The sequence below is a fragment of the Lycium barbarum genome, chromosome 9, assembly GCF_019175385.1.
Source record: "Lycium barbarum isolate Lr01 chromosome 9, ASM1917538v2, whole genome shotgun sequence".
In the NCBI taxonomy this organism is placed as follows: domain Eukaryota; kingdom Viridiplantae; phylum Streptophyta; class Magnoliopsida; order Solanales; family Solanaceae; genus Lycium; species Lycium barbarum.
Window position 1 is genome coordinate 10,972,515 of NC_083345.1, and position 18,262 is coordinate 10,990,776.

The 18,262-nt window shown below is 34.6% G+C and overlaps 3 protein-coding genes and 1 long non-coding RNA gene across 5 annotated transcripts; 3 read left to right on the forward strand and 1 right to left on the reverse strand.

The window, feature by feature from the left end:
* The first annotated feature begins 1,162 nt into the window (after window positions 1-1,162).
* Window positions 1,163-3,223, forward strand: LOC132610883 (dirigent protein 16-like). The gene is made up of 2 exons (XM_060325284.1): window positions 1,163-2,163; window positions 2,928-3,223. Exons 1-2 carry the CDS (start codon window positions 1,719-1,721, stop codon window positions 3,221-3,223), a joined length of 741 nt encoding a protein of 246 aa, XP_060181267.1. The 5' UTR covers window positions 1,163-1,718.
* Window positions 3,089-5,675, reverse strand: LOC132611626 (F-box/kelch-repeat protein At3g23880-like). Its single transcript, XM_060326029.1, has 2 exons — window positions 5,614-5,675; window positions 3,089-5,534 (listed from the first exon to the last, which is right to left on the reverse strand). Exons 1-2 carry the CDS (start codon window positions 5,673-5,675, stop codon window positions 4,187-4,189), a joined length of 1,410 nt encoding a protein of 469 aa, XP_060182012.1. The 3' UTR covers window positions 3,089-4,186.
* Window positions 5,676-6,706: 1,031 nt separating this feature from the next.
* On the forward strand, window positions 6,707-8,492 carry LOC132610500 (uncharacterized). Its single transcript, XR_009571163.1, has 3 exons — window positions 6,707-7,245; window positions 7,591-7,662; window positions 8,173-8,492. It is a non-coding gene; the product is annotated as an uncharacterized LOC132610500 (long non-coding RNA).
* A 2,281-nt stretch (window positions 8,493-10,773) lies between these two features.
* LOC132610121 (beta-glucuronosyltransferase GlcAT14A-like) lies at window positions 10,774-17,442 on the forward strand. Of its 2 annotated transcripts, none has more exons than XM_060324397.1 (4): window positions 10,774-11,538; window positions 13,604-13,679; window positions 13,785-13,900; window positions 16,635-17,442. In XM_060324397.1, exons 1-4 carry the CDS (start codon window positions 10,950-10,952, stop codon window positions 17,141-17,143), a joined length of 1,290 nt encoding a protein of 429 aa, XP_060180380.1. In that variant the 5' UTR covers window positions 10,774-10,949; the 3' UTR covers window positions 17,144-17,442. The 2 variants fall into 2 exon arrangements, with proteins under 2 accessions (XP_060180380.1, XP_060180381.1); XM_060324398.1 differs by having other exon boundaries at window positions 10,774-11,394.
* The last annotated feature ends 820 nt before the right edge of the window (window positions 17,443-18,262 follow it).

Sequence of the window (18,262 nt, forward strand, 5' to 3'; positions counted from 1 at the left end):
TGGTACTGTAAAAATACTTTAGGAGAGGAAAAAAATAATACTCATCTCAACCTGACTGCTTGTATAATTTTTTGTCGCTTAGTTGGATCACCTTAGACAATTAACAAAACAGAAAATTCATGACAATAGGTGATAAATTGTTTTAACTGTACTGGCAATTCAATTTTATTCAGTTCACAGACAATAAGATCGGTCAAAATCACGCATATACTGTTAATCATGGATTTTGGGTAGGATTTGCAGTAGGTTGTAACTTGTAAATCTATTTATTTATTTTCGGATATACAATTAGAAATTTAAAATGGGTGTAAAGGTGATATGCTACTTATTATATAAAATTCTATCTGTCAAAAAAGGATGGTAAAATAAACTTAGTTTGAGTTTGAACATCAATATTTTAAGTAATTGCTTTAAATTAAAAGTTATATCTTAAAAATTACAAAAATATTATAAATCACAGAGCATTCAGTTTAAACTATTTGAAAATTTGTAATGAACAAAGAAAATGGTTGACATCTTAAATAGTAATGGTATCAATTTCAAAATTTTTATTCCTTGATTGGACCAACTTAACCGGTAATTTCTCACAAGTTACTTTGAATTAACAATCTAACAAAGAGCTAAAATAGTGATTTTTTGTTTCAATTACAAACGACACGCTTTTCCTGCTCCCTCCTTACATCCACTGACGCTTTTGTTAGCCGCATAAGCAGACTTCTATTGCTACTTGCTAGATAATAATAAAACCAAAGTACTTAAAGTGAATTATCCAGCAATTGCAAAAAAGAAAAAAGAGGAAGCTAAAAATGGCAAAAGTGAGAACTAAGATGGATTAGGTTTTACAAGTGGGCTACTATTATCATTATCTTCTCTATAATGGACCAGTCTACAACTAATACTACTAGCTTTTTACTAATAATTTTGCCTTTCCACTTAGGTATACATATTTAAAGAAACTATAAGGGTAAATAGATATGACATAAAAGAAAAGAAACCTTCAAAATCAAATAAAGAGAGACGCAAAGGAATTTATTTGTGTAGTGATAAAGGGTGTTCAAATGTCACTTTAGGTTACAATTTTGAAACTCACCTATGCTGTTCTAACATTATTTTTTGATCCCTTTATATACTTCCTGATTCCTTCACTGGATTTAAGTTATATCCAGTTATCCATTCACAGAATAAACAATTTATGCACCAATCTGTTCAATTTAACAATTGACAAGTTATTACTAATTTTTTTCAAGTTACCATATCGAGCTTGCTCTATAAAACTTCTTGTCGTAGGTCTACTTATAGGTTGATGGTGTAAAACACTTTAAAGTTTCAGTGCACAGAGATTGAACTCAAATATAGAAAAAAGGAGACTAGATGTTACGACCTGTTAAGAGTTGTAATTACTGTCAATAGCTTTCCCCTTTGTGTGTGTGTGTGTATATATATATATATATTGTCATATATAAACAAATTTGCATACCATGTTTGCATATATAATATTTACAAAACTTTGTAAGGTTCTGTTGTACTTGCTACACTAAGGAAACTCCAACAGCACCATTTTTGAGTCTCACAACAAATCCACCTTTTTTCCCATTACATTCACATCTCTATATAAACTACCAATCTTGTTCTCATTTGCATACTCAATCAAGAACAAAACATCTCAATCCAAACCCAAGAAGCAAAAGAAAGGAAAAAAGAGAAGCAAAATCTCCAAAATGTTCATCAAATTTGCAATCCTATTGGTACTTGTATCCGTCAACTTTGCACCCTTTGTAGCTGCAATTGATCATGTAACACCACAAGAACCAATTCTTGAATTGTACATGCACGATATTCTTGGAGGAAATAATCCAACAGCTCGGCCAATAACTGGTTTACTAGGCAACATTTATAGCGGACAAATTCCATTTGCCGTACCACTTGGTTTTCAACCTCCAGAAGATGGTATTGCAATTCCTAATGCTAATGGTGCAATACCAACATTCAATATCAATGGTGTTCCACTAGGGACAGGGCTAGCAGGTACAACATTTGCAGGTGGAAATAACAACAATAATAATGGACAGACTGTGAATACACAATTAGGCCCTGATGGCTTAGGGCTCAGTTTCGGAACAATCACAGTCATCGATGACTACCTGACTTCGTCCCCTGCATTAGGTACTACAGACACGTAATTTCTTACCCTCGCGTCTTTTTTTAAACTAGCTTTAGCGTTTAAACATTTCTTTTATGTGTCGCTTTAATATCTGAGTTTTGATTTCAACTCGAGGAAACTGAAAAGCGCAAAAATAGTACATATTTTTAATGGGATTTTAACATTTTTGGCCAGCTGTCTAAAAAAAGTTTCACCCCTCTAGCCATAATAGGTTGTAGTTATTGTCGGTGTATATTCAAACTATAAGAAGTGTATCATCACTATACTCACGGTGTTTAATGATTATACCGGTTAAAATTTGTGAAAACATAAAGACAATGGTTATTTTCTGTTGTAGGCTTTGTTGGGTTGTTGTGTAGTGTAAAAATCTCTTTTTAAATAAGTGGTTCACTGCACTAGGATTTTAAGTTCTTGTTTTATTAACTCTTGTCATCATTTGTTTTCGAAGGAAATTCAAAACATTCAAAAATATGTTTTTTTTATCTAATCTAATACAAATACAATCCTTGAACTTTAGGCCCGGAATATTTGCACCATATGGCCTTTCTTGGAGCCACTCTTTAAATTCTATCCTCACATTAGCTTAGTGGGAGAAATTTCGCCTTCAAAAGTAGTTAGATGAATCTTTCTTTTCACGGACAAATTTAGCCCACTAGATTGACGGGGGACAAAACTTAAACTGCAGCCTCAAAAAAGGCCATTTGCGCAAATATCCCTTTAGGCTTTATGATAAAAATATTGAGTGAATTTTACATTTTTTTTACAGGTACACAAAATCTTGGAAAAGCACAAGGAGTATATGTTGCAAGTTCAGCAGATGGAAGTACTCAAATGATGGCATTTACAGCTATGTTTGAAGGAGGGGAATATGGTGACAGTCTTAACTTTTTTGGAGTTTTTAAAATTGGAAGCACAATGTCAAGGATTTCAGTTACTGGAGGAACTGGTAAATTTAAAAATGCATGCGGATTTGCTGAAATTCGTTCACTAATACCAGCTGGTCAACGTGTTACTGATGGTGCAGAGACATTGTTAAGGATCACTGTTCATCTTACTTACTGAATGTTTGTTTTAATTATGTTTGTTATATCACTAAAAAAGAATGTAAAAGATTGTGGATTGTTTTCGTGTGATGATTATAAATATCAGCTCTGATTTGTGTTACATGTCTGTTCATATTTACTGACAATTCTTGTGTCCATCTTTCCCTAATTCTACTTCTACGGATACTAGTTTTTTGGTTTCCCACCTAGTGTTCGGTACCTGTATTGGGGCCCGACTTAATCCGGATTCGCGTAGGAAAGTTTCACATTGGGAGGTAAATTGCTCCCTAACAAAGACCACTCCCTACCTACTTCTAGTACTAGTACTGCTACATTATTATGAATAGAGCCCTGAAGTTAAAAAGCTTATGCTAAAGCAACATAAAAGCATGGCATGCGATACAATTAAGGACCCTTTCAGTTATAAAATATGCATAAAGCAAGAACAATATGACAGTAAAACGTTTCACAATTTCGTCGCTTACAAGCAGATATCTGTTTCTTAAGATGGGTAAAAAAAATCAAGGCTATTATTGAAGACTGTAAGTATTTGTTGGAAACCGCTAAGGCTACTAATATACACAAATTGAGGGAGGTGAACAAATGTGCAGACTTTCTGGCAAATGAAAGCCATAAACATGAAGAAGGTTTGATTGTTTGGGAAGTTGCACTTAAGGAAATGGAGTTTTTTCTCCTGGCGGATTCAAGTCACGTTGCTTATGAAAGATTTTAAGTAATTTGTTGTATTTTCCAATGTAACTTTAGACTTCTCAAACATTGTAGCAAGTTGAATTTTCAGAAAATCTCAAAATGAAGATTATCTTCAATGAATTAGATGTCAAAGACAATATCTTAAGACAATTCATAATACAATAAGACGGAAATGAAACATGTTAAAACACCAAAAGTCCAAAAGAATCATCAAATGCAACACAAGAAGAATACACAAGTACTAGCTAGCATTTTACCATTCTTGCAGCTATCACCATATCAGCTCGGGCGTATTTACAGTACTGTCAAGATCAGGTGAAACGAGGCTCTCAGCATAGACAGTTGCTGCTCCAACACCATTATCGTCCATGTCATGAATCTCCACGCGTTTGTAATCATCTTTTTTTGCATCATACACCATAACATGCGATCCATCGTGCAACAACACTTCGTTGCTGTCTAATACACACAATGGTGAAATACGAGGCCCTATCCCCGTTGTATAAGGAAGGGAAACTGATTTAGTCCAAGACCCTTTCGCGTTATATTCCTTCATTACCCATACATCCAATTTAACTTTGTAATAGTCACAAAATAAACCAAGGCAATCCCCTAATTTGCCTAATGCCCAATTCAAAATCCCAGGTTCGAAATCAGTTGAATCTCCTAATGGCCTTGAAGTGGAACCATTACATTTACCAGGATCATAATTAGGCAATGATAAATTCCCAAATTTCTCATTTTCCAAATTAAGTGAAACTATATCCCAAAAAGTACTAACTCCATCATTATGTGCCACTGCCCAATGAAGAGATCCATTCACAAACACAGCTGAATCAAGGGAAAAAAGTGCATCACCATATTTTTTCATCCTTCTCCAAGAATTAGACTTTAAACTATAAATCTTGAGATTGGCACCATACACATAGTGAATACCGTAAACCCCATTAATTTCAACCACTTTATAATCATCATTAGACTCATCATAACCAAATCCATAAGTAACATCACACCTTGAATACTCATTACCAGAAGAAGGCAATTTCTTGGTATTTCTAGTAGATGGATTCCACAAAAACAAGTTATTATTGTACATGCCAATGCAAATCAAGAACAATCCATTACAAAGACTAACACCAGCTATTATATTAGATGGATTCCAAGGGAAATTTAGTTCATTAACACAAGAAATGGATTTTTCATGCAGTTCAGAATAAAGGGGGCAAGAATATAGAGTATGAGGAAGATACATGGAGAGTAAAAGGAGTTTTTTGTGTGAGAATTTGTTGTTTCTTGATGATATCTTTAAATGGGATTTAGCAAAATGAGAGCTTGAAATTAAAGAAAGCCATGATTTTGAAACACACTTGAACTTGAGGAGTGATTTGACTGGTAATCTTGAAAGAATCTCTATGATGATTTCTAGTGGAAAAATTACAATCTGCGTTTGATCTTTGGAAATGGAGTTTTTCATCTCATTTGTTGTAGCCGTGAATGGATTTAGAATTTGAAGAATGCTCTCAAGTTGACTTATACATGAAAATGCCAAACTGACAACGAAGTTCTCCTTTTCAATATTCCAATGGTCAACTGTTACAGGAGCAAAATTGATTCCCACTCTTTAAGCATATTCTTGTGATTTGTTGTTATTCTATGGCCAAACACATCACAACATCACAAACACATGTGCTCGTCTACTTCTTTGACTTGAGTGTGCCTAAAGTGATCCTTGTTCCATTTAAACACTTCAGGTGGGTCATTCCTATTCCACTTACACACTTTTTGCACCGTTATCGGAGCAAAACCAACACCAGTCGTCTCCTACGTGGATTAAGTGGCCAATTAAATTGTGTCAGCTCATTTAAATTATGCCAACTCATTTTAATTATAAATTCACTAATTTGTAAATTCGTGGAGTTTTAACCATTAAAAATTGAGGCTTCTGGGTTGGTTGGATGTGCAATGAGGTGGCGCCCCCTTGGGTGTTAGTTTTGCTTCGATAACGGAGCAAAAAGTATCTAAGTGGAATAGGAATGATCCACCTGAAGTATTTAAATGGAACAAGGGTCACTTTAGGTGCTCAAATGAAAGAAGTGGACGACCACAGGTGTCTATGATGGGTTTGACCTTATTCTAAATCTCACCATCCAAGTTTAGAACTTTTTAATTAATTTCCCCTTTGTCTGTTTGGCAATTTATATTTCTTTCAATATTTTTTTCCCAATCACTAACTAGGAGGTTGATGAAAAGTTCACATCTTGGAATAACCATGATTTAGTTTTATATGAGGTTTGTACCAACTCAATAATGACATTTCACCGATAAGGGTTGTGGACTTGTGGTAGAGTGATAAATACTTTTTCATTCTTAATTAGATCTCTCCTTTGAGTCGAACTCTCGTATGAAGTCACCCTTGTTAGAAAGCACTTTATTCTTAATATAGGATTTTTCCGGTGCGAATCCGAATTTTGGAGAGACCCCAAAACAAGTACCGAATCTGAATGGAAAATTAAAAACAAAAACATTTCTGTTTTTGAATTTATAAATATATGGATATTCTAGAAACTCTTATACTCCTGCCGCCCATTCACTTCCTAAATTTGAATAAGCTATGAATCAAATCAATCACCAAACGACAGACATATAGAGCAGTGCCACTTTGACTGACAAAACCAAATAAAACAACAATAACACAACATTCTCACATACAATAACCAGATTCCCACTTCAAGAATCTGTAAATCACAAGAAAAAATGCACCACCACCACCCTCCCCCACATCACATCACTAGAACAAGAATCTCAACACCCTTTTATCATTCTTGCCATAATATCTTCTCACTTTTGTTATTCTTTCCTTCTCCTTCACTCCTTATTCTTTTCCTGGGTGTTTTTAGACTTTGAGCTTGTCTTGATACATGTTCTCACATATACTCTTATCACTAAATTATAATTAATTAATACATATTCTCGCTCTAAATTTTTATAGAAAAGACATTTCATCAACAAAGATTGAGGTATAGTGGTGAATATTGTAATAACACATATATTTTTTAAGGCTTAATTGGTAATTTAAATAAAAGAAGGAAATAAAAAGAAAAAGAAAAATAGAAAAGAAAGAATGTAGCCAAGCCCAAAAAGGAAAAGGAAAAGAAAAAAAAAAGACTTTAAAAAGTCTGATGGCTAACGTGAAACACTACAATCTAAAGGAACCAAAAAAAAAAGGACGAGCAAACAGAGGGAGAGAAAACCAGCAGGAAAAAAAAAAGAGGGAGAAAAAGAGAAGAAAGGAGAGGAGAAAAATAAGAACTTTCACCCCAAATCATCAAGGTAATTACTCTAGTCCTTTATTTAAGTTTATTACATAATTATGGGTAAATTTTTATGATGAAACCATGGGAATATTTTGAGGAATTGAGAAAGTTCAGCCCTAGGGTTCTTCAACCTAAATCATTGATTTGGAAGGGCAAATAGTGTCGGATTTTAAACTTCTATATATCGTTGGAATCCTCTCGTTAAGGCCTTCCTGAAAATCGATGTCTTGTCGGGTTTTGAACACATTGACCAGAGGGCGTTTTCGTCCTTTAAAATTTGACTTTAACCGTTTAAGCCTCTAAAAATATAGAAGTGGTTTACCCTAAGGGTTTTGACCATTCTAAATTCGTTTTTGTGTAGTTTGAGGCAATCCGGAGACTCGAGAACTCAATTTTGATTTATTGGGAAGTGTGCTTGAATTGTAAATTTGAGGTAAGTGAGACTTTAAGCTTTGGGTATTTGCTTTTCAAAATTCGTTTTAAAAATATGTTTTGTCTGCCTGGTCCATGTGTTGGGGCGAGCGTGTGCTTGGCAGAATCGGTGGTCCTTAAGGCCAACCGCATATACTTTATTTTCAAATAATCCAAAACTCTCTATGTGATATAGCTGTGAGCCATGATATTGGGGCATTGTGTATGCTTCGTGACATATTTGGCACATTGTGTATGTTGCTGTGGATTCATAGTGTTGACTAATTTTTTAACTGCCACTTATGATGGTTCGTAGTGTAAATTGTGTTGAGATATATAATATATTTGATAAACAGCGGTTTGGACCTTGGTTGCTATTATATAATGATATATTCATGTGCATAATATTTTTGTGCTTGTTGTGTGTTTGTATTTTCTAACACTTGTTCCGGGGGTAGTTGAAGTGGCGAGTCGAGGATCTTACTGGGTTATATTTATGTATAACTCACTCCTTACCTGCATGTCCATGCAGATACTGTCGTTGAGAGCCTCGTTGAGAACGAGGCTGGTAATTGAAGAATTCGTGAGTGGATTCTGTTGTTGAGATGAGCCACCGCATTGTTCGTAGAGGCAGTCATTTCAGCTTTATCTAGTTTATTTCTAGTTATTTCTTTTATTTTGGGTTTACATGCCCGACACTCAAACTCATGTAACTCTGTTAGATGCTCCATGGTCTTAGCGTGGGATGTGGGCTGGAGATTCTTTTTATCTTAGCGTTGTTTGGTTTTCATAAATCGATTATGGATTTGGTTGCGACTATTTCGCATTTTTATCATTAATAACGTTGTTGGACCTGCACTTATTTTCTTTTAGTGCTTTTGTAAATGATTAAGAGTATGATATATGGTTCGCCTGGCGGGTGGTGTTTGCTGGATACCAATCACGTCTAGCGGGTATTTTGGGACGTGACAAATATTCCTTCATTTTTAATTAAATGTCTATCTCTTGTCCGATTCGACCTTTGGTATAAATCACCTTTGTCAGAAAACACTTTACCTCCAATGTAGGACTTCCCGACGGGAATTTAAATTTATTCGGACCCCAATATAAGTATTGGATATCGAGTGAAAAAGAAAAAGAAGACATTTCTATTTCGAAAAAGGGTCAAATATACCATCGAAAAAGGGCTAAATATACCCCTCGTTATATTTTGGGTCCAAATATACCCCTGCCGTTATACAATTGGTTCAAATATACCGTTACACCACTAACCCATTTTACCCCTCTCCTCTATTTGTTCTTCCATCGCTACATTTTCCCCCCTCCACATAGTTGCCGTCTCTCGCCGCCGATACTGACCGATCGTCGGACGTCGAGCACCCAAAATAATTACCCGTTTCTCTATTTTTTAATCCAAGCTCTGAGTCCCTCTCTCTATAAATAAATATTTTAGATATACATGTCAAGTCAAGCAGTATGTAATGTGCAAATTTGACTCAGAGAGTATGTCTTATAGAGGATTTATTAAAAGGGCAAAGGTGTAAATATACCCCTCAACTTTGCGATTTAGAGCAGATATACCCTTCATTATAAAAGTGGTGTATATATACCCCTACCATTACAAAATGGTACAAATATACCCCTGCCGTTACAATATGGTGCAAATATACCCTTTTCGCTGATGGGATTTAAAAAAAAAATATTTAGGTTATTTTTTAATTAAAAAAAATGCCACGTGACTTTAAAAAAAAGTCTAGCCATTTTTGTTTGTAGACATACTTTTCTAAAGCCACATAGTAATTTTTTTTTCTGGTGGGTCGGGTCTGGTTCATTTTAAAAAATGGGTAGACTTTTTTTTTAAAGTTACGGAGATATTTTTTAAAATGAACTAGACCCGAGCCACTAGAAAAAAATTTACTATGTGGCTTTAGAAAAGTATGTCTACTAAAAAAAATGGTTAGACTTTTTTTTAAAGTCACGTGACATTTTTTTTAATTAAAAAATAACCTAAAATGATTTTTTTTTAATCTCGTCAACGAAAAGGGTATATTTGCACTATTTTGTAACGGCAGGGGTATATTTTTACCATTTTATAACGGCAGGGGTATATATACACCACTTTTGTAACGAGTATCTGCTTTAAATCACAAAGTTGAGGGGTATATTTGCACCTTTGCCCTTATTAAAATTTAGGGTTGGATTATTATAAGTGATATGAAAATTGGTGCTTGTCTTGATGCATGTTCTCACATATACTCTTATCACTAAATTGTAATAAATTAATACATATTCTCGCTCTAAATTTTTATAGAAAAGGCATTTCATCGACAAGGATTGAGGTATAGTGGTGAATATTTCTTTATTCTTAATTAAATGTCTATGTCTTGTCCGATTCGACTCTCGGTATGAAATCACCTTTGTTATAAAACACTTTACCTTTCAATGTAGGACTTTCTGACGCGAATTCAAATTTATTCGGACCCTAATATAAGTACAGTCGGACCTCTCTATAATAGTATCCGTATATAACAACACCTTTTTATCGAAGCCAAATTTTTTCGGAACTGATTTTTTATATTATATTTTACTTCTCTATGGCAATATTTTACCTATAACGATAACATTTTATCTATAACAACAACAACCAACTTTATAACCGTACACTCTTTGTAAAATTACTCTCCATATAACAACAAACTTCTTTTTTTGGTAGTATAATAATTACCCATCTTTATAAAAATAGAATATCCATGATTACCAATAATAAGTGTGGAGATTTTGACCAAATATTTGATTCTTTAATATACTATTTATTACAAAATATATCATTTGAATATATATATTTTCATCATTAAAAAATTTCCTTCATTATACAAAGTGTGATTAAGCTTAAAATTTGATAATTAAAAATAAAAAATTAAATTTTTACTCATCTTTTTTGCCTACGACAGCCAAATATTATCTAAATGCCAATGATGTTACTATTTTCTATACCAACCAAAAAATTTAAGACCCAATAATGTTGTTATAGAGAGGGCTTTACTTATTGGATATCGGGTGGAAAAGAAAAAGAAGACATTTCTATTTTTTTTAATTTGTATAAATATTGATATTCTTGAAACACTTTACTATAATCGTGCCGCCCATTCACTTCCTAAATTTGAATAAGCAATGTATAAGATCAATCACCAAATCACAGACATATAAAACAGTGTCACTTATGACTGACAACACCAAAAAAAAAAAAAAAACTGGACACAACATAATAATAACCAGATTTGATTTCAAGAATCTGTAAATCCCAACAAAATGCACCACCACCACCCTCAACCACCATCCACCACCAAAACAAGAATCTCAACACCCTTTATCATTCTTGCCATAACTATCTTCTCACTTCTCCTTATTCTTTCCTTTTCCTTCACTTCTACCCCACTACCACGCCACCCCAACCACCCCCACCCTTCCCTTTTTCCAAATCATCAACCCCATCGTCTCCTTTTTCATCACAACCCCACTAACCCAAATGACCAAAATACCCTCTTACCCACCCCCCCATCCATAGCTTACCTCATATCTGGATCCAGTAAAGACACTGCAAGAATCATACGTTTGCTCTTTGCAGTATACCATCCAAGAAACCAATATCTTCTTCATCTTGATAAAAAAGCTTCTCAATATGAAAGGGACAATCTTGCACTTTATGTTCAATCTGTGCCACTTTTTAAAGCTGCCCAAAATGTTAATTTTATTGGTAAAGCTGATTTTGTTTATCCTATTGGTTCTTCTGGTTTGTCTGCTACTCTTCATGGAGCTTCCATTCTTCTAAGAGTTTCTGATCATTGGGATTGGTTTATTAATCTTAATGCTGCTGATTATCCACTTGTTACTCAAGATGGTATGGATTTTGTGTAAAGATTTGATCTTTTTTGAGAAAGTATGTGTAAAGAATTAGTCTTTTTTGAGTAGTATGTGTAAAGATTTGATCTTTTTTTGAGAAACTATGTGCAAAGATTTAATCTTTCTTGAGAAAGTATGTGCAAAGATTTAATCTTTCTTGAGAAAGTATGTGCAAAGATTTAATCTTTTTTGAGAAGTATGTGTAAAAACTTAGTCTTTTTTGAGAAAGTATGTGTAAAGATTTTTTTTTTTTTTTTTTTTGAGAAAGTATGTGTAAAGATTTAATCTTTTTGGCTTTTCTACTGGATTAAGTGTCTGCTGATTTTCCAATTGTTATTCAAGACTCTATATGCATATTGAATAATGTTAGAGATGTGCTCTGTTTACTGTTTAATGTAAAGATTTAATCTTTTTTTGAGAAGTATGTGTAAAGATTTAGTCTTTTTTGGCGTTTGGTATCTTTACTTATCTGCTGATCTCTGTGAACTGTTTTTAACTAGATTTAGTGTCTGCTGATTATCCAATTGTTACTCAAGGCTCTATATGCATATTGGATAAGGTTAAAGATGTGTTCTGTTTATTGTTTTTTGAGTAACTGGAGTATGCTTCTATTGAATTTTTAGTTTATGTAGGAGCTGATTTTTAGTGGGGTTAGGATCCTAATTATATTTTGCTAAAGATGGAATATTTTTAGGATGTTCATTTATTTGATTGTGAGTATACTTTGTGGTAAGGAGTTATCCAGTCATCATACTAGTATTTCCATGTAATCAGTGTAGTTCTAGGAGAAGTTCTTTTGCATAGATGGTATGAATTATGTGTAAAGATTTTGATTCTTTTTTGAGGAAGCATGTGTAAAGATATAGTCTTTTTTGAGAAAGTATGTGTAAAGATTTAATCTTTTTTGAGAAAGTATGCGTAAAGATTTAATCTTTTTGCCCTTTTTGCTGGATTTAGTGTCTGCTGATTATCCAATTGTTATTCAAGACGCTATTTGCATATTGGATAATCTTAAAGATGCGTTCCTTTTAGTGTTTGTTGAGTAACTGGAGTATGCTTCTATTAGATTTTTAGTTTATGCAGGAACTTATTTTTAGTGAGTTTAGGATCTAACTATATTTTGCTAAAGATGGAATGTTTGTTGAATGTACATTTATTTGAAAGTGAGTACACTTTGTGGGAAGTATTTCCATGTAATGCAGTGTGGTTCTAGGAGAAGTTCTTTTGCATAATTACTGTTCCTAGCAAAAATGTGTCATTGTGGAACAGATATATTGGGACCTTTGACCTAAGCTTTGCGGTCCAAATTGTATCCTTTTATTGTACAAGAAGCAAAGTTTTGTCTGCATTAAAATCAAATTAAACAAGAAAGTCTCTTATCCTGGGTGATTTTAGTTTGTCTTGGCTCTCTTCGTTGACAAATTCCAAAGGGAAAAATTATTAGGATATTTAAGTAGTTATTTTTAGCTTTCTAGTTATCTTTAACTCAGGAAATTTTTCTCTTTTTAACTTATAAAAATGACAAAAGAAATTGTTCTCCATTTTGATCAGGGTTTTATTAAATTATACTGATTTATGACCTAAAGAAGCTCAGCGCTACTGAATAGTCAATCGCAAACTTGTCCCAGTTCCGCAAACCGGAGTAATTATTATGTCAGAAAGTTGGTTCGTTACCTGTTTTCCTACTCCCCCTACCCTCAATCCAACCCAACATTATCTTCTATGTGTTTCTAGGAGAGTTCAACGACAATTAACTTGAGCTTTTCCCCCCTTTGCTGGTGGAAAATGAATTACTTGAGATAGTTCATTGGCATTTGGATTGGTTATTTCTGCGATGTAAGCTGCTACTTTTTCTTGACTTTGGTATTGATGGATGTTAAATTCTGCTGTTGCACATGGACCAATGATTTTCCTTTTCGACTAGCGTTTGTCACTTCAATACAGGCATTAAAATTATATTCAATGGATCTAATTATGTCATTAGACTCATTTCTCACTACAACTCGCTTTCACTTAGGTAATGACTGATGAGCTATCTTATGCTATTTGCTGTTGATTTTCAGATCTTCTACACATTCTGTCATATATGCCTAAGGATCTTAATTTTGTCAACCACACAAGCTACATAGGGTGGAGAGAGTATGGTCATATCCTTTTCTTATTATAAGTTTCTATCTGTTCTGTTTAAGCATATATGCACATGGATTGAGGCAAGTGTTTATATGACTATATTGGATGTTCCAGGTCACGGAAGTTAAAACCAATAGTTGTTGATCCTGGGCTATATCTTGCAGAGGAAGATGAAGTATTTTATGCAACTCAGAAAAGGGAACTGCCTGATGCTTATCAATTATTCTCAGGTCAGACGCTGGTGACTGTTTTTCTGCATTATGAATGACGAATGAATGAATATACCTGTCTTATTTAATACCCTTGAATGATTGATTGAAAAAATAGTCTTGATATGAAGTGGACAACTATAACACTGAGTCAAAAGCTTTGCTCCTATAAAAAGAAAAGAGTAAAAAATAGAGTGGAAAACAAAGATTATAAAAGTAACTGTGGAGATGCAACTAGAGAATTTTGGTAACGGTGCATTTTTTCAGGTCATTTGGTGATCAAACAGTTGTCTTAGTCTCTTAGAATTTAGCAACAGCAAGCAAACCACCTTGTTTCCACAAGGCTTTCTGTGTACTGAGCACTTTTGCATTTCTCTCTAGTCAATATCACCAAAAGGTATCCAATGAAGCAGATGACCAAAACTTTTGAAGTAGTTAAGAGGGTATAACTTTGTTTCAAGTGTTTGGTTAGAAAGCACAAGCATCTAAGTGCCCCTAAATGTCCATCCTTCTCCAAGACATGCAGAAAATGCGATGGTCATGACTCTAGCCATTTTAGCTACATTGTACACATAGAATATCGACTTTAGTTTGGAATCAAAATCTTTCTGTCTATGAATCTACAACACGTCACCCATGTTCCAAGTGTCTATTATTTTAGCCTTGACCTTGAAAAGCCCCATTTTTTTTTGTAACCTTTTTAGATAAGTGACAATAAGAGCAAGGTGGGGCTCTTTCAAATGTATTTTGTGTTTAAAACTTCAAACAATTCTTTCAAATATTGAGGTGTTTCTGGATACTTTTAAAAAAAAAACACAGATTCAAATAAGGGAATAGGCATGGAGGTGTGAAAATGAAATGATTGCTGAAGTAATAATAGAAATGATTGACATAAAACCTGAGGAAACAGCAAAAAAGTATTTATTTAAGATACACATGCACTACTTCTGAGTTATGACTGCATTTATTAGTTGGGCAATTGAAGAACAAAATGATGCAGAGAGAGATTAATCGTGAAATATATTGCATGTACTTCACCTTTCTTACCCTTCTTTCTTGGAAACACCCTTTCCACCATTACTTGTCTTCTGGTAGAGACCCTTTATCATCCTTGCAAGTCCATTTAGCCCTTCACTGCTACTTAATGGCCAAAGTTACTACAACAATCACAACCATCTGTACTGATATCTGCTTCCTAACATTATCCTTTGGTATTAGTTGAAAATCTACTTGAATTTACTCTTACTTCAGCAATGAAAAAACTTAATTCCTCGACCTTAACTTCTTCCATTCCAAGCTTCGTTTCCCCTGGTCAAATTTTCCCTTGGTTGCTGATATTTCCTCCTGAGGAGGTGAGAGGATATTTACCTTTTATCTTATATAGCTCATGGATCTTAACTTCCATAAAATTAGTTATAGTGATCTGCTGATATGGCTGATCCAAAACTGATCTCATCAGCCTGCCGTGGTATCATGGCATTAAGTGGGTGGTGGAGATTCAGCTGTTTCAGGGAGAGGTCAAAGAAAGGTGTTAGGACCTCCTAGTTTCTTAGTGTAAGTATTTTCTTTAGTTGGTAATAGGCAGACTCTTCTCTTACAGAATTTAAGTGACCTTTTCATCAGCCAAAGGTGGAGGTGGGAAAAGACAGTCTTGAATTTTTATGAAAATATTTTGTTTAGATTTGGTAGAAAACACGAGCAGCATAAGAGTAGCATTAGCTCAACTTGTAGTGTTCTAACAAGGCGTGAGCACTGATGAGTGCATTACCGAGAGAAAACATCTTAATTTCTTTAAAAAAGAACAGCAAAAGGCGAACCTATTTTGCAAGTGTATTCCCTGGAAAGTGTCTACAATCTTTTCCACCCGTGAAAGGACCAAGTTTTTGTTTGCATAAAAGGCTTGTCCTCTCCTCTTTACGACTTCAGATATTGTGTTGGTATTCATGAAACAATCTCTTGGTCCATCATCCATGCCTTTCTAAGACAAATTTCCATTTTCTGGTGTTAGTAAAACAAGTTCCTACTTATGCATTCAGTTTCCTTCACCTCTCCTGTTGGGTGAAAGAAGGATGATAAGTAAATGGGAAAGCTCAGAGTATCAGACAAACAATATTCATCGAAGTATCTGTCCCCTTGAGTAGACAAACCTTAAAGTGTTTATTAGTGTGCTCAACGAGTGATACTGATACATCTAACCAAAATTACTACTCTATTGAACGTATATGTCTGTGATAGATTTGAAATAAAGCAAACTTGGCAAAATAACTAAAGTTGTGAGATTTAGTACCTCTGACACCGTTGTTAGCCACCTTTGTTAATTATTACTCCCTCGCCAATTTATGTGTCATACTTCCCTATTTTGTCTGTCCCAACAAGAATGTCTTACTTATTTAGAAACAACTTAATTTTAAAGTTCCCATTTTACCCTGAATGAGATGATCTATAGCTAAGCAAATATCTATGGTTTGTGTTAGACCACGAGTTTCAAGGCTTCCTTTTTTCTTAAACTGCATGCTCTGTCACATAAATTGGGACAAAGGGAGTAATATGTATTGTCCTTCATGATTTAGACAATTGCGAGCAAATTGCTGATAGGAAACTGTAGCTGGAGCTCAAAGACATGTCTACCTGCTACTGCAGTTCTATATTTCACGAATTACTTTCTGGCTATGTATTATCCCTATTGTGTTGCTGGTTTGATATGAGTTCAAATTATTTAATTCTAATACTAACAAACTTTTCCGCCTGGTTCCAGGTTCTTCATCTACTATTTTGAGTCGGAAGTTCATCGAGTTCTGCATCTTAGGCACAGATAACCTTCCCAGGACTCTGCTAATGTACTTGTCAAACTCACCATCCTCAGCGTCTGTTTACTTCCCTACCATCCTGTGCAATTCGCGGAAATTCAATAGAACTACAATTAACCACAACATGAAATATGCTTCATTTAACTCTAAACAAGAGGCCCGTCTGCTCAATTCCAATGACTTCAATGACCTGGTGATGAGTGGAGCAGCATTTGCCGCACCATTCAAGGCAAACGATCCGATTCTTGACCAGATCGACCGTCAACTTCTCCACCACGAGCACAATAAACCGGTGCCTGGTGGTTGGTGTTTAGGTGACAATGAAACTGAGAAATGTACTCACTGGGGAGATGCTGAAGTTCTAAGACCAGGTCCAGGATCAAAGAGGCTGGAAAAAAGTTTTGTTCGGATTTTCATTAATGGTACATTTCGTTCTACTCGATGTGTCTACGAATAGAGCTTTCTCAAGATGAGAACATACAGAAGAGAAACAGTCGAATTTTTTTCTTTTTGCCTGAGACTCGAAAAGTTCACACGAGCAAAAATATACAGCAGACCAAGTGCCTCATGTAGTTATTTGAATTTTGATAGAGAGCTGAGTGTTGTATATTGAGTTTTTTTAAGGTGAGGTTGTATATTGGACTGGCTAGCTACTACTGAGGCAATGGAAATCATTTCACACAAATTTCTTCACATCATAGAATGGAAGCCTTTGCCTTGTTATAGAACATCTATGTTATCTAGTTTCTTCACACACTTTTCAAATGATTTTATTGCATAGCCATGCTTTAGAATGCATGCACGGTCCGTTGGCTTGGACCTCAGATTTTATAAGATCATTTAAACAGGGTGATATGACCAAAGAAGATTCATTAATTAATAGTCACACTTTTCAAATGATTACTTGTTTGATTGCATAGCCATGTTTTAGAATGCATGCACGGTCCGTTAGCTTGGACCTCAAATTTTATAAGATCATTTAAACAGGGTGATATGATCAAAGAAGATTCATTAATTAATAGTCACAAGATTTCAGACAGTCTTGAGCACCCAAAGGTGTGGGTTAGCGCTTTAGCGGTAAATAAAGAGGGTGAAAATCATGGGGCCAATTTCAAGTTTTAACGCAAAAAATGTTATATAACTTCTTCCCATATGCCTATGCCTTGGCATGTAGAATTATTCGTTACATGTATTTATGAGACGTATTAGATAACCAGTGGAATAGCCGAGGTGTGAGCAAACAGACCTAGGCCAAGTGTTGCACCTTTCACCCTCTCACCGAATCCAACATCACTAAATAAGAGAGGGTGTACTGATTGAATTTGGATGGAGTGATGGAGAGTTTAACAACAAAAAGTAGATAGAAAAAATAGTGTCAAATTATCTGAATTTGAAGGTGGAAAATTATGCCACATATCTTGTCAAATGAGACATGGTACATAGCCGGTGGAATAGTTGAGGTACATGCAAACAGGCCTAGGCCAGGTGTTGCACCTTTCACCCTCTCATCTAATCCAACTTCAGTAAATAAGAGAGAGTGTGCTGATTGAATTTGGATGGAGTTATGAAGAGTTTA